This window comes from Pelodiscus sinensis, chromosome 20, assembly GCF_049634645.1.
Source record: "Pelodiscus sinensis isolate JC-2024 chromosome 20, ASM4963464v1, whole genome shotgun sequence".
Classification (NCBI taxonomy): domain Eukaryota; kingdom Metazoa; phylum Chordata; order Testudines; family Trionychidae; genus Pelodiscus; species Pelodiscus sinensis.
Window position 1 is genome coordinate 12,092,709 of NC_134730.1, and position 22,316 is coordinate 12,115,024.

Below are 22,316 nucleotides of genomic sequence, written 5' to 3' on the forward strand. Positions count from 1 at the left end.
AACAAAAAAGTAGTCAATATAATGGTCTTCTGTTGATATGCGTTTTAGTAGTTAAATTCCTGGACTGTCATTGCTCATTAAAAGTGCTGTCATATGGGTGGAAATCAGGTAAAAATTGCATTTTATTAATATCAACAAAATTGACTTAAATGGGGCCTGCATGTTGTGTAGTCTTGCCTTCATTTTTGTATTCATACCCGTCACTGGGAAAGAAGCGATTTGCATATATATTTGCATGTATATGCAACCACACTTAAGTTGTGGCCCTCGTCATGTGATGTGAGTATCATTGTGGCCCTCAGAGCTTCCAAAGTTGAATAGCCCTGATCTACAGTATGGTGCTACAGTGATATAACTAAGGTGTCACAGTTGTGTGACTGTAGCACCCCAGTGTGTAGATATGACCTTAGACAATAAAGAGCACCAAAAGTAACTTTAAAAGCTGAATTTTCCATATCTTTTTTGTGTGACATTTCCTCATCTTCCCATTAACTCTGTACTTGATTTCAGGTGGGGAGTGCCCACTTGGGCCTATTAAAGATCCCTTCATGCTTTTGTAAGAGTGCCATGTTAATTCTGATGCCCTGGCCAAATTGTAGTTTTGATAATTTCATTCCACTTCTCTAAATTAACTATAACAATTGTCCACATGTATGTGGCATTCTTTTTCACTTCATTCCAAACTGGTGTTGCTGTGTTGTGGACAGCAGAGAAATGACCCATGTAATTCCTTTATCTGCTTCACAAGAATTTGTAGGGCTTAATTTTTAACATTTGTAAAGCAACATGAGTGACTTGGCTAAGAGCTTCCGAACAGCATAAAATATATTATCTTTAGCTTTTCTCCCCTTCCATCACATTATCTAGCAAGGAGAGTTCTTCCTGCATCTTTTAAACTTTTCTATTCTAAGCACTCTCTTTGTTCTGTCAAGTGCTCCTGTTTGTATGACCAACTCTGTACAGTCTCTAAATAAATCATCCCACAAGTTTCTATTCTCTGAGAGCTGCTTTCACAGCCAGGAGGAAAGCCAGGTCCTGCTGTTCGTTTTGCTATGCTGTAAAGGGCAAGCTTCGATATCCAAAACACCATGATGGAAGGGTTTTCTGAAGCAGCAGGCTGTTCATAATTTGTTCCCAAATAAGATCTGATCAGCCAATAATTACACCACACATGAGCTAATATATTGTCCAGGTAACATTCCCACCAGCAGTGACCCCTCCTCATCTTCTCAGAGTCCCTGAAATTATTCTGCAATCAGATGGAGACATGCATAGACTCTCAGATTTCAAGGTCAGAAGGGACCACCATGATCAAGCATGATTTTATAACAAATAAGTCTAGATAAGAGATCACTTGCTGTCCTGCAGTGATAATCTAAACATTTTCCCCTGCTTTCTCAGTCAATTTCTTCCTTAGCTTGTAGTTCCAGGCTTCTTAGGCAGTTCATCCATTTTCCTCCATGTATCCTGTAGAACTCTCTTACATTACTAGAGAGCAGAAAACCCATTATTTCTCCATATGAAAGGCAGAGGGGAGTCTCTTTTATCAGAATGGTATAATTCTACACTAGGACTATGTGGAAATACCATGTTGGGAGTTCTAGCTACAAAGAGAATGCAATGAATTCACTGCAAGGAATAGAAAGGAGTATTTTGCACACAGGTTCATTTAAGATCTTCAGAGATGGTGATTTTCTGACTAAAACCCATCTTCTGGCAAAACACACCACCCAAGGTTTGAAAATGGGAAGGTGTCTTATTGAATTATCTATTCAGCTGGGACTAATACAGCTATGATCAGAAGCACAATACACCCCTTTCCTGTCCTGCAGAAGATACAAAACATGATGCTTCTGCATCATTTGTGCAACTAAGTTGTTGAGGTTTTGGGGTTGATGGGAGAGCTGTTTAAATAAAGCACTTCTGGCTGCATAAATGAAGCACAAGGTAAATCTCTTAAGGGTTCCTAAGGCAGGAAAAGATCAAACACACAATGAGAAAAGTGCATGCTCTGGGAACAGGTCACCAACAAGATCCTCCCAGGAAACAATTTTTCATCATGGCACAGAAAGGACACAAGTGAGTTACCTTAATCCCTCTCAGAGACGCAAAAGACTCCTGCCCTGGTCTCAGAGCAATAACATCTCCCTCTACTAACAGGCTGACGGGTAGGTTTACAAGATGACCATCCCTGTAGGCCCAGTGGAGTGACCAGGATGGGGCGAAAGGCATGTGAAGGTCTGGGTACATGGAGTCTGGCCACTTTGGCTCTTTGCCATTTTCTAGGGTATCTGAAAGTACAGAGAACAGGAAAGAGTGAGGAAGATTCCAATTGGAGAAGGCCTGGTGATCCCATAAGCATTTACGTTCCATAGAGAGATCTCTCCAGTGCTAATCCCACACAGTCCTTATGATCTCCCGCCATTTCCTTTCCCCCATAGCAGATGCGGGAGGTCCCCCATATCCTCCTGTGCTGTACTCAGAGCCAATTCACATCATAAACCAAACACCAGGTAATGCTGACATGAACCTCGGCAAGAGAAAGGCCAAGGGGATGTCCCAGAGGGCCCCAGGCTGAAAAGGGTAACTCCAATTCCCGTCAGGTAGAGGCTCCCCAGGTTTGCTGCCCAAATTGGGAGGGTGCTTACTTACAGCCGTCCCCATGCACCTGTCTCTTGCTGAAAGGGTGCTGCCCGTACGCACTCCTTTTTGTTTGCTTGCCGGAAGGCAGATATTTTTATGAGATGCTCAAAGTCTGACTTACTCCAGCACATCAACATAATGGTCATTTACCTTACAGAGTTAAAGGTTCAAAGCACGATAGTAGCTCAGCACATCCCGTCTAAAGAGGATAGTGCGCAAAGCATGTCTCCCAACAGCCTGCCTCTGTATGAGGTGGAGCAAGACAGGTAGTCTAAATACAAGTAATGGAGGCCTCAGGTTTGGAGAGAAATCTAAGAGAAGGGGAAGGTATTGAGCGCATGCATGGCAAATCAAATGGGAGACGGCAAATAGAGACCTCACCGTTTATCTTGTCAATGATAGTCCGGAGCCTCCTCTCAACCTCTCTGCGCTTCAGCCTCTCTTGTCGGCCAATCAAGAAGAGGTTCAGGAGGAGGAGGAGGAGAAGTGCCAAGGCATTCACAATCTCAGCACCTTGGCTTTGAGAGGCAAAAGGAAATAACCAAGTGGTGTCACGTGAGATATGCTACCCCATGCACAGATACACATGCGAACCCGCCTGGCCTTTTATTCTTTCCTACTATTGACTCAAGTAATAACATTATTCATTAAAAAAAATAAAGCAGAGTCATTAAGCCCAGGCTTTGTCTTTAGATCAATTCCACTAGAGAAGTTTGACAAGATCTGTTTTGATATCGAAACGTCCTTATCAAATGCAGCCAGGGAATGGCCAGATCCAAAGTGGCAGCTTTCGGCACTCTGCCATGAGGCACCCCAACCCCCAATTCACTTTCAGGATTCTCCCTCTCTATTCCCACACTCCATGACATCAGGGGATCTGGTAGCAAGGCACAAAAAGGAGCTTGTATGGTTCCCAAAGGGAAGTAAGCTCATTCTCTCTATCAGACCCTCTATGGGACTACTGAGAAGAGGCATTAATGAGCTCCCAAAGCAAGTCTGTCAGAGGTATGGGGAAGAGCCAATGAAGACACAATCTGGTCACGAGTGAACCCGGTGATTAGAAACAATTAGCGACCACAGTGATAAGACTGTTATATGCACAGCTGATACTATATAATACTACCCCAATCCCCCCTCCAATAGCAAAGGATGCTTTGCTGACCTCCCTTCTGGCTGGCTCCCGCAGCAGCACAACAGCAGCAGCACTGCTAGCAGCATCAGAGATGCACCCGGCCAATGGAAACAGGAACAACGGTTACCATGGTACAGGAAACTGCTCTTCCACACCTCCTACAAAGCAAGAGCAGCAGAGAGACTCAGTGTCAGCTAAATGCAGACAGATGCAGCCCTTTAAGAACAACATAATGGGAGGGGAGGGGGAGTTCACAAAACCACTGGGGAGTGAACATCATTTGCAAAAACCCTTAAAAAAGTAAAGAGCTTCCCACATCAGTGTTTGAGTGCTGGGCATTAACACAAAAGCAGTGGATCAAAAGAGGGATATTAAAAGCAGGGTTTTTTGTAAGCATGTCACTGCTGAAATTTTCAGCAGTTACACATTTCCACGCCGGGGAGAGGTGGCTCTGCAGGGTGCTGAAGCTGGCATGTGCAGGGAGCTAACTTAAAAACCTGCTCCCCCTTAAACCAAGGGTGGGCAATAATTTTTGACAGGGGAGGGCCACTCCAAGAGTTTGGAAAGTGGCTGAAGGCCACACTCTTCCATGGTATTAATGGAGGAGATGTGGGATCTGGGGGTGTAGATGGGAGCTTGGGATAAAGGACTGGGATGCAGGAGGGAGAATGGAGTCTGGGAGGGAGTTTGGGTGAAGGAGATGGTTGTGACCTAGGACAGGGAACTGGGGTGCAGGGTTTTGGGATGTGACCTAGGGTAGGAGGGGATTGTGATCTCAAGCAGGAGATGGGGTGCCAGATCCGGGAGGGGGTATGGGTGCACGTGGAGTGGCAGGGCAGGAGTGTGGAGCAGAGGGTTGGGCAAGGGAGGAGCTGAGGTGCCAAAGACAGGTTCTCACCAGGAGACTTAACAGCCTGCTTGCCTGCCTACAGAGCTAAAGGTTTGCAGAGCTTAAAATGTTTCTGCCTGCTCAGCCATGCGCTTGAGTGAGTGAGCAGGAGGGTTGTGCTTTGTGGCTGCCTATTATTCAAACAGGCAGCTCCCACTGGCCAGTGTCTGTCCAGAAACCAGACAATGGGACTGTGCTGGGGGCAGGAGCAGCATCTGAATCTCCCCCTCCTTCCCCTCGGATTCAAAGAGAAAGCGCCCCGCAGCCACATTTCCGAGCAGCGTGTAGGGCTACGGGGCAAGCAAGGGAGCCTGCCTGGGGCTCCCACTACCTCCATGGACTAGATCTGGTGACTTGGTGGGCTGTATTTCAGCCAGGCCTGCCATAAGCACTGGCTTCCACCTGCCCTGGCCTCCCCCCACGCTACACGTGAGAGGCAGCTGAGCAGGGGAGTGGGAGGACGTGTGTGTGTGTAACCAAGTTCCCGCACCCCGCCAGATTTTTTGTGAAAGTATCTGGCAACCTTAGCAATACTCTTGCACAATACAAATGCAGCTGTCCCAGGATGCCTCATTGTTGCTGATGCAGAGGGGAGAACAGACAGTTTTTAGATGTAATTATTACAAATAAGACTCCAGAACATTGTATTTAAATGTACAAGACACTCCAACTGTAGATGAGGTCCTCAGGAGAGTACGTGGAGCCTCAGAGCCCCATCTGTTCTGAACAACCCCCTTGTGTGCAGTGAGACCACATTTTACATCTAGGTAAACCTCAATTTTACAAAGTTTTTAGGGGCCAGGAAGAAGGAAAAAGGCAGCCCCCATTCATCTTCGTAATGCAGGAAGAAGGGGCTAGAGGCTGACTAGGCAAAAGTTTCAGCTCTTAAGCACCTCTGGGATGAAATTAAAATTCTACATTCCACAACTGCAGAGCTATAAAGGAGCTACTATCTTGCATAGCTGCTAGCATTAGCCCCAAGGAGTTCAGGAGCTCTACAAATACAGATGCCAATGTAATTCACTTTCAGTGAACTCAGTTTTAGCTTAACAAGGGTTTGAAAAGCTTCGGGCTGCACCGTAGGTCTGCTGTGTGACCTATACGGGAAACTGATCTAATCCCCAATTTCCAAAGATTAGGGTTTTGAGTAGGGAAGTTAAATATAAGTTAATTGAATAGTCTGTTAACCTCATGAATTCTTATTGGTTAGTCGAATATTCTATAGTCCCCAAGGGTGGGGCTGGCAGCCAGCGCATTCTGGCCCCAATCCAGAGGCAGCAGCATGGGGTACCAGGCAGGAGCTGGTCTGTGAAGGGAGCCAGTTTAAAAACCAGCTCCCTTCATGGACCAGCTGCTTTTTGCCCCGCACTGCTCCTTCTGATACAGAGGAAGCAGTGCAGGGTGGCAGCAACCCCTGTCTGGTGGGGGGGCACTCAGCATGAGCCAGCACATGGCAGAACTGAGCTGGGCTGCCTGCCCACCTGGCTCCTAATACATTTTAAATGCAGAGCTGCAGCTGAAGTAGGTCCCAGACCCAGTGTAAGCCAGGATTGAGCCAGGCTGCTGGCCAATCTGCTAAAAATGTACTGGCAGAAGGGGAGGTGGGGGAATGTGTGTAGTCTACAGCAGTAACCCATATGCTTTTTCTTATCAGTTAATTGGTTAATCAACTACACCAGGGGTTCTCAAACATTGTGATACCACAACCCCCCCCCACATTGCTCACGACCCCCCTCTAAGTTGCTCGTGACCCCTGGGGGGGGGGGCAGGACCCAGTTTGAAAAACACAGAATTACACTATTACAGCCCTAATTTTGAGAGAGAGACTGGGAAAGTCAAAGCCTAATGAGGGCTTTTTTCTGCCTCACCTTCCATGAAATCACCTTCTTCCTTTCCTTCCGATGCCCTTCCAGCAGTGCTGACAGCTGGTCTCTCAGGATAGTGAGGGCCTTCTTTGTGGTCAGGCCCAAACTTGAGGTCATCTCATCCTGAAGAGCAGAAAACAGTCTGTTTAGCACTTCACCATCATCTTTCTTGGCTTTTTCCTACTGGCCAAGCACTACATCCCCTAATGCTTTAGAATCGTCTGCATTGTTCTAACCCTCCATGAACTTTACACTGGCCTGCTGGAATAAAAAACCTAGATGATTGCAGGCAAGGGACATGCTGCCTATCCATCTAAATTCTAAAGGCTCAATCACAGCAGAACTGAGAGACAACAACCAGAAGACATAAGTGTCTCTGGATGGCAGAGATTAGGAATGTTACAAAGGGATGTGTGAACTGATATCACTTTTGTTAGGGATCCAAGGTGACTTGCCAAGAGCAGGTTATGAATGGATCTCCTAGAAGCTATCCAAGAGAAAGGCTGCCTGCCTACAGGGATAAAAATGGGAGCACTGCATGTCACCCACTCCATTGTAGATCAGGTGGAATTGTCAGCACAAGTGTCAAGCTCTACTCATTGAATCCCAAATCTGAAACAAAAGCTAAAAACAAGCAGCACAAGATAGACAGTTATGCTGAAATTTTAATGATGCAGGATACATTTTTTGTCTTTTAATGTTTCCTTTTTAATCGTGTATTTATTTAGGAAGCTTAAAAAACTTTACTAATTACTAATCCTTGGCATATAAATATCAGGAACAAAATCATTACAACATTTAGCTTTTGGTCAATGAGACATTATGCAGGAATTACATTATATAGTCATCAGATCTGTCTATTTCATATGTTACCATATTACAGAGTGAGCAATTTCGAGTGATTTTATTAAATTAAGTGAAATCTCTATACACATATTTCACAGACATGGGGTCACTATCAAATGTTAATATTTTTTAAAGTATGTTAGTTTTTTTGCGGATGAATATACCTCGCATATCGAATAAAAGGTAACAAAAAATCCAAGTATGTTTCTGCCTTCTATCTATTCATACATGATTGGTATGTTAATTTTTCCATAATCTCAGTTAAAAAAATCATTTCTTGCTGGCTGGGCTATTTTTCTTTTTCCAGCGACAGGCTACCAGCTACCAACAGCTGAGCATCTATTAGGAGATGAGAGATCAATTCTTCATTTCCCTCCTGTGTGACCATTTCTGCTAGGAAGCCCTAGAAGAATTACCAAGGGATCATTTGGTAATGCATATACATCAATTTGTGATATTAGCTTACAGAGCACATCCCGCTACTCTAATGACTGGAGATGTCCACCATATATGCATAAAATCTCCTCTTTCACCACAATTTCTCCGCACTTTATTCCCATTCAATCTCTATATATTTTAACACAAAAAGTGAAAAGTACTGTACTGTACCTTTGAAATAGTACCTTAAAGAAATTTTCTTTTATTGTGCTACAGACTGAGGTTGCTAGTCCTTTTTTCTAGATCAAACCCAGCTCTTCTAGGATAATCTGACTAGCCTCATCCTTTTCTATTGCTCTCCCTAGCTTTGAAACTCTCTTGTTCATAATTTGAGTTAAGATCTAGATTATTTGTAATGGGTATCAATGACAAGGGAACAGAAATATCTTATCTGTAGTCTATCCAAAATACAGAGTAGCCTTGCCTAAAGGATGTGTGTAAATTTCTGAAGGATGAGATTTTTATTAGTCTACAGTAGTTTAGCAACATTCTCACTGCCACAGTTACTTTGTTTAACAAAGACCCTGTGTTTGGCACCCAAATTCACTACAACTTGGAGCTGGCTGGAGGAGTAATACCATAGAATTTTTGGAATAGCTAATCCATCCTGTTAATGGGCCTGTATGGAGTATCTACACTCCCTCATGATCTTTCCTTAGCCATAAAAATGTTAGCATCCTCTTTTTTCCCCACTAGAATTATTTTGGAAACAAGAAAGATATCCTTTGCAAAATGCTCATTTTGGCTGCTGCTATACCCCCTCTTCCCCAAGAAAGTGCATACTTTGCTCAACACCAAGATCTTTGTTCATTTCCCAAAGTAAGCGTTTGACACTATATCATGGCACTCTCCTATGTTGGTAAGATTTGAATTCCCAGGTAGCTTATAGAATTTGTTGCATGTTTGCACCCAAATGTTTTCTGGAATAGACACTTTTCAGATTTTGACATTTAATATTTGGCATAATTTACTATAAATCAGAACACTTTCCCACCAAAGTTCTAGATTCCTTTGGAACCTAATTTTAGAGAAATATTTAGTTTAGTTAAAAATAGTACTACACTATCTGCGTAGGACACTGCTTTCTGATGTGATCCTGCAAGTTTTATTCCTTTGATGGATTAATTGTTCCTTATCTGTACTAAAGGTTCCATGCCCAGTGTAAAAAGTGAAGGAGAAATGGATATCCCCATCTAGTCCCTCTCTGTAATTCAAAACAGTGGATATTTAACACTATAAACTCAAACATCTGCTTTTGGGCTGGTGCAAAATGCAGTTATCCATTTAGGGAACTGGAGGCCAAAGTCCACAGGATAGGGTTTGAAATAGAAAGTCCCACGCTATTCTATTAAAGGTTTTCTCTTCATCTAATGACAATAAAAGAAATTGGTCCTCTCTTAATACCATCTAATATTAGTCTGTCGTTAATGAATTCATCATTGATCTAGGTTAATATAAGCTGAGAGCAGAGACTATAATCTTGATGCCATAATTCAACAAGGATTTGAGACTAAAGGAAATGCTTAAGATGAGCTCATTTTCATCTTTGGGAAGAATAACCACAGTAGTTTTTTCACAGGTTGCAGAAGTTCCTCCTGTAACAGATATGCTTGGAGGTACCTGTCAAGGGACCCATAAATACCTCTTTAAATACCTCGTAAAATTCATCTGAAAAGCCAGCAGGTCCCTAAGTTTTATCACTTTCTATATTTGATATTGCCACTAAGATTTCTTCTTTTTTTATATAAAGTATGTTTAAAAATTATGCTTATCTTTGGCAAGCCTGTTAATTTTAAAAAATGGAATTAACTTCAGTTCATGGAGTATCTGAGGTATAGAGATTTTCATAACGAGAAGCAAAAGTAGCATCTATTTTAGTAGGATGCAGAACTGTCTGCTTGTTCCTAACTGGTGGAATAATACATTGTTCTTGAATTCCTTTAAGCTATTACTTTTATTTCTTTTTTCATAAAACTTCTGCTTTGTATATTAAGGGCTTTTTACAACAGCATCCATCATTGGGACTGGTCCTGCCTAGAGCAGGGGACTGGACTTGATAACCTTCTGAGGTCTCTTCCAGCTCTATGGTTCTATAATTAACATATTCCATTTCCTCCTAATATTTCATTAATCGTGATGGGTGTTTTGAACCTGTGTTTTTATGAATATTTTGAAACCTATCTTCTGTTCTAAGTTCTATTTTTTTCTTGAGTTTTCTTTTTTCAGGTGAGAGGCTCTGCTCATCAACTGGCCCCTCAACAATGCTTTCCTAGAGAAAGCCGCTCTTTATATTGTTCATATCTGAAAGTATTGAACAATGTCCTTTTTAAATTTCTGCAACCAAATCTTTTCCTTGGAGAAAAAAAGCAGTTCATTTAAAAAAAAATTATCCCTGGGACCCATCCCAAATACTAAGTATCGTTTCACTAGTACACAATATGACCATGGTAATGCTGCCAATTTCTGCAGATCCTGTCTGCCTCATTAAGGATTTACAGATTAACATTACATCTATTCTAGTACATAACTGATGAGGGTGCAAATAAAATGTGCAATCTTCCCACTGGGCTCAGTTCTCTCCAACAAAATGACAAATTGCGCTGTTGGCACAAAGAGGTCGATGCTGCTCCCACTTCCCAATCCGCCTGGTCTTTTCAATCAGATTTGTCCCCGGCAGGAATCGATGTGCAGCTGAAGTCTCCTCCCCAAAGTATTGCAGTATTTTAAAGAAGGCCATAATATATTTTTCCTTTTGGTTGGGGGCATACACTGAGCCCATCATTATTAATTATCCAGCAACTGTGTCCTTCAGCAATCTAAATCGTCCTCCTTCTCCTTACATTGTACTTTAACTTGAAAAGGTATGTTTGTCAAATTTTATGTCCATTCCTCTTTTCTTTAGCTGAAAAGAGAGAATTTCTAATGAAACCAAGTACATCTTTCATGCCCCTGATTTGCCCCTTCTCCACCTTCCAGTTTCCACCCCTCTTTTCCAGTCTCCTTAATTTAAATACACAGTAAACCAACATGTAAAACATTCTCAAAATAACTATGCTTTGCTGAGCCTAAACCTTTGTACTCTTAACAAGAACACCTGGACTATTGCTCTGCCAACAAAAAGAGGAACATTCTCCGCCTATGGCACTGGGTCCCTCCGTCCCCATATTTAGGGATAGATTACCATTTCATTATTTTGAGTTACAAGGACGATTTACACAGAACCTCTAAAGGCTCCTCCTCATTCTTACTCTTTTCTCCCTCCTTTCTTTGGATTTCACTCCCTATCTTCCTCCCTACCTACTTTCCCTCTTATTGACCTTTATTTTCTCTACATTTTAAAATGCAGTACACAGTTGTTACCAATCACCCCAATTAAAGTAAATTTCATACTATTTTCTTTATAGCATTCCTATAGTTACGGTCCATTCCTGGTTACTTCCAAAATATCCCATCTGGTTAGTCATTTCTCTTGTTCAGCTTCACTTCTGCCATTTCCAACATGCTCTCTAGAGTCTTCTGTCCCTGTCATCTTTTTCTTGTGTTTTAGTGTTTCCTAGTAATTTCTTTAGTAGTTTATTTGTAGGTACTACCTCTGGAGAAACTTTGTATACATCTGAGATATGGATTTCTATCCCAAGAAACTACAGTGTATTTTTCACTATTTGGAGATACTGAATGTACAATACAAATTTTGGAAGCTGAAGGAGAGTTTAAATGGGAATCCCCATGAGTAGTGAAAAATCTGCTCTTCTGAGTAATTGTAATTTCCTTCAGTTCTCTTCTCTTTTGTTAAAGTTAGGGCAAAGAGGTCATAGAAAAATTGCAGCTTGTAGTCTTTGAGTATGAGCTCTGAATCACTATGGTTTTTCCTCTAATTTTTTCTACTAATATTCATGACATTTCACACAGTTAAGTCTCTGGATTTATAAGCCCAAGGGCAGGGAGAGCAGGCTCCTATGTGCTGTCTCTACTTTTTCACCTTTCAAAGAGCTCAGATGTAACATGAAACAGAACTGGATGGGCTCCTTCCAAATTGTCAGAGTTCCTTAATTCTGATTTTCTCCCCTCTCAATAGGCTTGCCAGATGCTTTCACCAGCAGACAAAAGTTGTTGAGAAAAAAAAAAACCAGGAGAACAAAAAAAAAAGGTCGCTGCGCCTTTAAGGAAGAATGTCCCTGCCCGCCTTCCATCCAAGAAAAACAGAAATCACTTAAGATTTTACATGTCCAGTATTTTCTGGTTTTGGGGGTTTTTTTTGTTTTTTTTTTTAATTGGACAGGGGCCAGAAATAACCAACTATCCAGGCGAAAACCAGACACCTGGCAACCCTACTTCTCAATTTTCTCTATGTAGTCCCCTTACTAAAGGAGCCTCTGCCTTTTACTGGAAGGATTCTTGGTGCTGCAATCTAGCCTTAGAGACTACAGCTCCCATGAGTCCTTGGGAAAAAAAGTGGGAACAGTGACTCTTCCAGGCATGGAGAGAGAATGAATGAGGCTAGTCTCCATTTTGGAGAGAAGAGCCAGGCTGCTGGTGGGGAGCCTTTTTGCAGTCCAGGAGCTGTCGTGTTGCAGCTAGAGCCTGTTCCTGAGAGCCTGCTGGAGGCTTGCAGTTAGCAGGCTGCTTCATAGGCTGTTGATTGTCCCTAGAGGGGAGAGACTCTGGCTGTGCCTGTGGCTGGGAAGAGCCTACATAAACCTGCACAGGAGGTAACTGTGAGTAACTGGGCTGTTTGGAAAAGTGCTGCCTGGAACAGAGCACAGAAGACAAACTGACTCTGAGTTCAATGACAGCCAAAGTGATCTGCCCAGGGAACCAGGGCTGCTGGCATTTGGTGGAGCCTGCTCCAGTGGCAGAAGGATTTTGTAGCTGGCTGCCTGCTTGGACTGACACACGAAGAACCTGCACAGTGCTGTCTCCACTCCAGCTGCAGATCTTCAAGTGCACCCATACAAGCAAGTGTCTGGAACTCTGAATCCAGAGGAGTGCACACTGGGGTGGGATTAATGGTGGCAATCTAAATGCCAGATACATACATTTCCTTTCTTTCTGTGTACTTTGTTAACTGATTTTATTCACTTTTGATCTGTTAAACCCGGTTTCTTTAAATTAAGTAAAGGTGTGAATTCTAATTTAATCAATTATATATATGTTATTTATAATTGTTGTCTTGAAGTTAGATCCAAATTATTACTGGAATAATTTTATTTCTGGAGGCTCCCAAGACACACCATTAAGTGTGTACAGGACCAGCCAGGAGGCACCACAATTTCATATTCTTTAGGAACAAGGGACTGCAGAAAGGGGGCAGACAGGGAATCTCCAACTACACATCACCAATACTGGGGTACTCAGGATCTCCTTTTATGTTAAAAACATCAAGCTCCTGGGCACACATGAGAGTGACCTGCTACCGAGTAATCCAGGGAGGAAAAAGGGAGTTACATCTATCGTCTGATTTCAGCTCCCTCAGTGCCACGCAACAGTGTTTCCCTCTCATTTTCTAGCATGACTTGCTCTTCCAATTTAGCAACTTCCTTCTTGACAGCAAGAAGTACAGGCAGTCCCCGGGTTACGTACAAGATAGGGACTGTAGGTTTGTTCTTAAGTTGAATCTGTATGTAAGTCGGAACTGGCGTCCAGATTCAGCCGCTGCTGAAACTGACCGCCAGTTCTGACTTACATACAGATTCAACTTAAGAACCCCAAGCTTCCCCAAGTCAGCTGCTGCTGAAACTGATCAGCGCTGATTCCAGGAAGCCCGGGGCAGAGCAACTCTGCCTCGGGCTTCCTGTAGTCAGCGCTGGTCAGTTTCAGCAGCGGCTGACTTGGGGACGCCTGGGGCAGAGCAGCTGGGGTGCTGCTGGGTTGCTCCAGTAGCACCGCTCCTCGGCGCTACACGAACGGGGCTCTCTCGCCCTGGAGCTCGCAGGCAGTGGGACCGCCCAGAGCGCAGCGGTCCCGGCCCGTCGACCTCCGGGGCGAGAAAAGCTGCTCCGGATGCCTCCGGTCTGCTGGGGACCGTCTCTGAGGCTTTACTCCGCCGCCGCTGCCGCTTTGCTCCCGGTGCCTCTGGTCTGCTGGGGACCGTCTCCAGCAGACCAGGGACATCTGGAGCAAAGCCAGGAGGCAGAAGGGTCCTGCGCCTCTGAGGCTTTGCCAGAGCAAAGCCTCAGAGGCACAGCACCCCACCGCAGCTGCGGCTTTCCTCCCCGTGTCCCTGGTCTGCTGGGGGGGGGGTGCAGCTAGTGGGCCCCCCCCAGCATACCAGGGAGCCATGGAGCAAAGCCCCGGGCCTGTGGTAGAGCAGGTGGGGCGCTGCCGGTTGGTCCCACAGCACCGCTCCTTGGCGCTACTGGACCAACCCGGCAGCACCCCAGCTGCTCTGCCCCCGGAGTCCTGATTCAGCTGCTGCTGATCAATTTCAGCAGCGGCTGAATCAGGACACCTGGGGCAGAGCAGCTGGGGTGCTGCTGGGTTGGTCCAGTAGCGCAGAGGAGCAGCAGCGCTACTGGACCAACCCAGCAGCACCCCAGCTGCTCTGCCCCAGGCGTCCCCAAGTCAGCCGCTGCTGAAACTGACCAGTAGCTGACTACAGGAAGCCCCTGCCCCCGGGCTTCCTGGAATCAGCCGCTGATCAGTTTCAGCAGCAGCTGACTTGGGGATGCCTGGGGTTCTTAAGTTGAATCTGTATTTAAGTCAGAACTTGCATCCAGATTCAGCCGTTGTTGAAACTGATCAGTTTCAGCAGCGGCTGAATCTGGACGCCAGTTCCGACTTACATACAGATTGAACTTAAGAACAAACCAACAGTCCCTATCTTGTACGTAACCTGGGGACTGCCTGTATCTTAATTCGACCGTACCCCTGTATGTAGACATACCCTCTACACTGCGACCTACACACACTCCTCTTAGTGAAGTATCTTTTTAAATGTTCAGAATTTCTTGGGAAATTTAGCTTCAAATTCTGTGCTCTGATTTTTTTTTCCTTTTTGGGGGACTTTTTTGTTTGTTTTTCTTTTGTTTTCTGCAGGAGTTTGGGCTGTGGGGTGCCAAGGGAGGCAGAATGATTTGCTATTGCTGTAGAATCTCAGTTACGGACACCTTGGAAATGGAAGTTGTCTAAAATGATTGTAACTCTGAACAAAGCACCCAGTTTGGGCTCCAGATCCGGCAGCTGACACTCCACTACAGCAGCGTGTCTTGTGTGTAAGTAAATATTGGGAGGAAGGTGGGGGGGGGGGGAAGGGAGGATGAAAGTGAAAGCAGACCCCAGTGCTCCCCCTGCTTTGCTGCCTCCAGCTCCCAGCCCCAGTCTCCTCATCTTTTAGCGGTAAGTGGCTGCCCATGAATTATTGGGGGGCACAGGCAGCCCAAATGTGCCTACCTGGGATTTCTATTCCAAAGCTCCACTGTATTTCATTTGGTCTGTTAAGTAATAGTTTTATATCCCTTTTTGGTTAAGATACATTTTAAGATACATTTTAAGATACAACAGAGGCACAGTACAGTAATTTCCTCATTCGTGTTTGTGTGCATACACGTGAGAGTGAGTGCCTGCTGCTACCACCACCTGAATGGTTACTTTTGGTTTCACATGGTGTCTGGTTGGCCATTCTGTCATAACTCTCATTTACGTATCTTTGAGGCTCTGTCTCCTGCATTCCCTCAAAGTTCAGGCTTTGGCCAGCCATGTTATTCTATCCCTGCAGGTCAGCCCAGGATAAAGAGTTGCAAAGTTCGGATAGAAGCAGGTTACAGTGACAAGGTGGGGCTGCCAACCTTCTACTCACAAAAACAGAACACCCTTGCCCCATCCCTTCCCTGAGGCACCAACCTGCCCTACTCCTTCTCTGAGGCACTGCCCCTCTTCCAAGACCTTACCCCTTTCCTAGGGATGTAAGCGACTAGTTGACTATCCAATAAACATACTTATCGGATAGTCTACTAGTGACTCGACTAGTTGCTCCCCCCCCCCCCCCCCTCGCTTGCTGCCTCCAGAGACAGGCAGCAAGGGTAGGGAGCAGGAGCTAGTGCTGGAGCGAAGGGGGAGCTGGCTTAAAAATGTGAGGAGCTCTCTGGCTGCATCTAGAAGTCTGAGGAGGGCACATCACTATTTCAGGAAACCTGCCTTAGCCTCACTATGCTGCCAACTATACTTTTAATGGTTTGATTAGTGATGCTGACCGGAGCCACTAAGATCCCTTTTTCACCAGGCATTCCAACTGAAAAATCAGACACTTGGTAACCCTAGTTACAGAAAGCAGCTACTGAAAGAACATACAAGTGGCCATTTTATTACCATAATAGAAGTCACGTTACTATAAGCCTACTTACTTTCACATTCCAATACTGGGTCACGGTTAGGCCTTAAATAATCCCTGTCTGTTTTTATGCATATTCTGGGCAGTGGGTTTATAAAACGCTGCTGGATCAGAATACAACTAGGCCCTTGTGGCTTGACAAATAACCACCTCTGTTGAGCTGGAAAATTGAACAGGCAGTTTCAGATGAGATCATGAAGTTAGTACCAAAAAGGGATATAAAACTATTACTTAACAGACAAAATGAAATACAGTGGAGCTTTGGAATAGAAATCCCAGCTGGAGCACTTATAGCAGAGTAGATGCAAACACATTAGTGGTACTGACCTATGTCACGGAACATGGGATATCACTCACCCTGAAAAAGCTTGCGTGAACTTCGCTGCTTAACCAAAGTGAAGGCCTATTGTAACCCTAGCCAGAACCTGACCCAAGGCAGGCAAGCACCATGCAAGCCTCCTACTCCCACCTTGCATGCTGACACTGCTCTGCCAATGCAGCTCAATCAAGAGCTGCAGCTTCTCCTGCTACGGCAGTTGCAGACTCCTCAGATAGCTGTGCCAATGCAGTTCAGTCTCGACCACACCTCCTATTCCAGACCTGCACACTAACAGAGCTCTGCAAGTGCACCTAAGTTCTGACCTTGCTATTCCAGATCTGGACAGGACAGTGATGTGCATGAACATCTGCAGGAAACTAAGCCAGGACTATTAAACTGACTTTCACTGGTGATGCAAACCAGAATTTGATCTGGGTTTCTAATCCGAGCCACACTCTAGAATCCTCCCGCCAAGCCTCTTCTCTGCTCTCATTTAGAAGATGAAGTTACAAAGCACTCTGCAGCAAACATGAAACGCTATAAGCATAGATTTCTTGCTAGGCAGAGACTGGGATACTGCCTGAATTGCAGCTCTGACAGAACTAAAAATAATTCTACTATAATTCTAATGCTCTGTGTCAGTTATAGGATCAGAGGAAACCGTTCTGTTTCTCTCTTGGAGGAGGACCAGGTAACATCAATACAGAGCTAAATATAGGAGTCTGACAAAGATGCTCAGAGGGGAAGAGGGCAGGCAATTTAGCTGGCAATACATATGCCACTGTGCTACTGGAATGCTATATACAGGAGTGACCAAGGATGAGGCATAGGGGACACTAAGCTTTCCTTCTTTCCATTCCAAGGGATTGTTTGGAGTATAGCAATGCACCCACAAAGAAGGTTCCTCATCCACCCAGTCACAGCATAAAAACTAATAGCAGCAACCCCTCTACTACACAAAATAAAAGCCAGATTCCAATAGATATACTAGCAGGCTATGGAGGGAACGAGAGACTGGAGTGTGGTAGGACTGTACTCCGCACCAATGCCTAGTACAGACTAGGGATGTTAAATAGCAATTCGCTTAATAATCATGTAACTGCATCAAAATCTTAACAGTAGCACGATTATTTGATGGTCCCCAGGGGCAGGGCTGGCAGCCAGTGCACTCCGAGTTCCACTCCCAGGGAGCCTCCTGTCCTCCTACACTTACAGAGGTAGCAGTGTGGAGTGGCAGGCAGAAGCCAGTCTGATAGAGGCAGCAGCAGCACGAGGGGGGGACGGGACAAGTGGGTCCATGGAGCCAGGGAGCTGGCTTTTAAGCCGGCTCCATCCTTTCTCCCAGAGCACCAGCTCCTGCTTGCCACCTCTCTCCCACTGCCTCTGTGCCCAGTAAGTGCAGACTGCTGGCTGAAAGTCAGCTTCCCATGGGTACTGGCTCCCACCTGCCCCCGCTCACTGGCCATGCTGCTGCCTCTCTATCAATCAGAGGCAGTAGCATAGGGGTGAGAAGGGGAAGGCAGCGCCGCAGGAGCCAGTAATTGTGGGGAGCTGGCTTAAAAGATGGCTCCCCACGGGCACCAGATCTTGCATATCCTACACCCTTGCTGTCTCTGATACAGAGAAAGCAATGGGGTGGGGTTGTTGCGGGTAGTTAATAGGATTAACTGATAAGCCCAGGTTTATCTGTTAATCATGTAGTCAACTACAGAGTCATCCCTGGTACAGACACATGTTCCCTCTTCATTCTTTTGCCACACAGTCAGTTTACAAGAAGTGAAGGGTAGGTGTGCAAAAGTTGATTCTTGTGGAGGCTTAAGAAGATAATGAAGAGAAGTGGACAGGAGACTGGTAAGAGAGGAGAGGGATCATGAAACAAATATTACCGCATCTGATGGAGGTACCTAAAGCACCAAGTAAATAGCAAAGCATCTAACACACTACTAACACTACAAAGGCACATAAGCAGAGTGAGGGGGATTACTTGTAGATCAAGTCAAAGATTTCAGGTCAGTAACAGGGAAAGAAAGTCCAGGAATGAAGGGGACAAACTAGGAGAACCATCCTGAGTTCATGATAAGGACAGTTTTATGTTTTCATGGCCAAATCCATCACTGCACATTCCCATCCTTCTGCCCCATTCAGTAATCAGCATCTAAGGAGCCAGATTTCAAATGCACATTTACATTTTTCATATGGCACAATAGACAGCTTATCTGCTTCTCAGAGAAGGATCTTTTCAGCCTTTCATCACTCGCAGGTTTGCTTCCTTCCAGGAAACAGAGGGCTAAGACTCCACTGGTAAAAAAGCTAATGCACCAGTGAGATGGCTCCTCCAGTAACAGAAACTTCAAACACTTGCTTATTCAACTGCATCTTGGATACTAAGCTGCAGCCACATGGTTATAGAATCACAGAGTTGGAAGAGATCTCAGGAGATCATCAAGTGCAACCCTCTGCCCAAGGCAGAACCAATCCCAACTAAATCAACCCAGCCAGGGCTTTGTCAAGCCGAGACTTAAAAACCTCTAGGGATGGAGATTCTACCACCTCCGTAGGTAACCCATTCCAGTGCATCACCACCCTTCTAGGGAAATAGTTTTTCCTAATATCCAACCTAGACCTCTCCCACAGTAACTCGACTGCTCCTTGTTCTGCCATCTGTCACTACTGTGAACAGCCTCTTTCCATCCTCTTTGGAACCTCCCTTCAGGAAGTTGAAGGCTGCTATCAAATCCCCCCTCACTCTTCTCTTCTGAAGACTAAATAAATCCAAATGCCTCAGCCTCTCCTCATAGGTCATGCGCTCCAGCCCCCTAATCATTTTGGCTGCCCTCTGCTGGACTCTCTCAAATGCATCCACATCCTTTGTATAGTGGGGGGGGGCAGAACTGGACAATACTCCAGGTGTGGCCTCACCAAAGCCGAATAAAGGGGAATAATCACTTCTTTAGATCTGTTGGCAATGCTCCTCCTAATGCACGCTAATATGCCATTAGCCTTCTTGGCTACAAGGGCACACTGTTGATTCATATCCAGCTTCCCATCCACTGTAATCCCCAGGTCCTTTTCTGCAGAACTGCTACTTAGCCATTCAGTCCCCAGCCTGTAACAATGCTTGGGATTCTTCTGTCCCAAGTGCAGGACTCTACACTTGTCCTTGTTGAACCCCATCAGATTTCTTTTGGCCCAATCCTCTAATCTGTCCAGGTCACTCCAGACCCTATCCCTGAGAACGTGGCCAACTGCTAAATATCCCTGCCATATATAGTAGAGGACACCATCTAAAGGGAGAGAAAAATGGATGCCAGGTCACAACAAAAGCAAATATGCATGCAACTTCGTTATCACAGTAGTTCTCAAGCAAGCTGGACAGGCAAAACAAGTAGGGTTCCGCAGGGATCAGTTCTGGATCTGGTTCTGTTCAGTCTTCACCAGTGATTTAGATAATGGCAAAGAGTACACTTCTAGGGTTTGCAAAAGATACCAAGCTGGGAGGGGTTGCAAGTGCTTTGGAAAATAGAATTAAAATTCAAAATGATCTTGATAAACTGGAGAAATGGTCTAAGGTAGATAGGATTAAATTCAATAAGAAGAAATGCATATTTAGGAAGAACAGTCGGTTGTATACGTACAAATGGGAAATAACTATGTAGGGGTATGTCTACACTAGTCACCCTAGTTCGAACTAGGGGGCTAATGTAGTCATTCAAACTTGCAAATGAAGCCTGGGATTTAAATATCCTGGGCTTTATTTGCATGTTCCCGGGCGCCGCCATTTTTAAATGCCCCGTAGTTCGAACTACCTGCCCGCGGCACGGGCTAGGTAGTTCGAATTAAAGCTCCTAATTCAAACTACCGTTACTCCTCATTGCAGGAGGAGTAACGGTAGTTCAAATTAGGAGCTTTAATTAGAACTACCTAGCCCATGCCCTGTGTAGCCGCGGGCAGGTAGTTCGAACTACGGGGCATTTAAAAATGGCGGCGCCCAGGAACAGGCAAATAAAGCCAGGGATATTTAAATCCCGGGCTTCATTTGCAAGTTCGAATGACTACATTAGCCACCCTAGTTCGAACTAGGGTGGCAGTGTAGACATACCCTAGGAAGGAGTACTGTAGAAAGGGATCCTTGGGGTCATAATGGGCCATAACCCAAATAAGTCAGCAGTTGTAACACTCTGTTGCAAAAAAAGCAAACATCATTCTGGGATTTTTTTTGCAGGAGTGCAGTAAGCAAGAAACAAGTAGTAATTCTTCTGCTCTACTCTGCAGCTAACCCCAGGGCTCCCTGCAGTACTTCCGCAGAACCTGGAGTCAGCTGGGGAGTCCCCAGCTGATCCCTGGCTCCGTGCAGCGCTGCAACTTTGAAATGCCAAGCGGAGCCAAGGATCAGCCGGGGGCTCCCTAGTTGATCCCAGGCTCCAGCTCGGCATTCAAAGCACGCAGAGCCTGGGGTCAGCTGGGGACTCCCCAGCTGACCCTGGGTTCCGCGGAAATGCCACATGGAACCCAGGATAAGCTGGAGAGTCCCCAGATGATCCTGGTTTCCAGGGAATGTCAAGCTCCATATGGCATTTCAAAGCAGCAGCATAGCATGGAGCCCGGGGTCAGCGAGAGACTCTTGTACATTTCAAAGCTGGCATGCTGCATGCAGCCCGGGGCTAGCGGGAAGTCCCGCTGACTCTGGGCTCCATGCTGGTGCTTCCATTTGGAATGCACAAGAACCCTCAAAGCGTAAGCACCCTCATGGAGTGCAGAGTCAGCAGGACTTCCCACTGGCCCTGCGCTGCAGGTTCGGCATTCCTCCTTGAAATGTACAAGATCCCCTGGGGAAGGAGGAATGAGTAAGTGCCTACTGACTAGTTGAGTAGTCGATGGAAATTCTATCAACTACTCGATTAGTAAATTAGTTGTTAGTTAACATCCTTACTTCCACTGGCACTTGGAGGCCCATACCTTGTACTAGTAGCTGAAAGCCTGAGTTGTTGTAACAGTATGGCAGTTGGATAAAGTAATCCACTATCTGTGCAGGCTCCCTCTTACAACCAATTAAACTGTGACATACAAATTAGCCATAGAGTAAGGTGGTGATTGGTTGAGTTAAGTCTAATATAACAATGGTCAAGGACTTTTGGCATGACATAGGTAGCTGCCTCACTATAGCTATACACCAAATTGATTTTTCCAGAATTCACATTTTCCATTAAAAACTCGTGGAGTGGAGAGCTCCTGAATAACTAGCTCTAATACACACAACCATTCAAAAGTGCATGAAAACAGTTCCAGGCACTACTTATTCTTCCACTTTTTACCATTATGATGCATATTTTATATACTTATTTTTAAAAAATACATCGTTAATCTAGGCAAGCAGAATTTTGCCCAGCTCACTGCATGTGTATGGACATATGCAAAGATGTTAAGACTCTCTCTCCAACATTTTTTTCCTCTCTTCTCTGATAAGCGTAACCAAAAGGAAATGCTCGTTTATCTGCAATGAGAACAAAATCCATCAGCATTCCAGAACCATTACAGATTTACATGCCAACATGGCATGCTGAGAGCCATTGAACCAACACAAGCTGAACCTCCTAAATCCGAGACTCTCCAGTCAGGCAACATCTGTGGTTTGGCAGGACCACAGATGTTGCTGGACCAAAGAGCGCTGGCAGCTGGGAGTGGGAGCCAGTCAGGAACCCCAGCTTGGGCCGGCAGCAGCAGGGCCGGTCTCAGCCAAGGAGGGACTCCCATCCCCAAGGAGTCCCAGCTGGCCAGGGAAGCAGCTGGACTGGTGGGAGCCACATCCCCAGGGAGCCCCAGCCAACCAGGGCAGAAGTGGTGGCAGCAGCTGTGCCAGC

The 22,316-nt window shown here is 45.2% G+C and overlaps 1 protein-coding gene across 3 annotated transcripts in view; it reads right to left on the bottom strand.

Moving 5' to 3' along the window:
- The window catches only part of TMEM94 (transmembrane protein 94), a 122,093-nt gene that overhangs the window by 54,149 nt on the left and 45,628 nt on the right, over positions 1-22,316 (bottom strand). For all 3 annotated transcript variants that reach the window (XM_075903686.1, XM_075903687.1, XM_075903685.1), the window contains 4 exons: positions 6,533-6,652; positions 3,806-3,933; positions 3,025-3,161; positions 2,089-2,291 (listed from right to left, as the gene is read on the bottom strand). In XM_075903686.1, the coding sequence (XP_075759801.1) occupies positions 2,089-2,291; positions 3,025-3,161; positions 3,806-3,933; positions 6,533-6,652 (588 nt within the window). The remainder of the gene's footprint in view (positions 1-2,088; positions 2,292-3,024; positions 3,162-3,805; positions 3,934-6,532; positions 6,653-22,316) is intronic.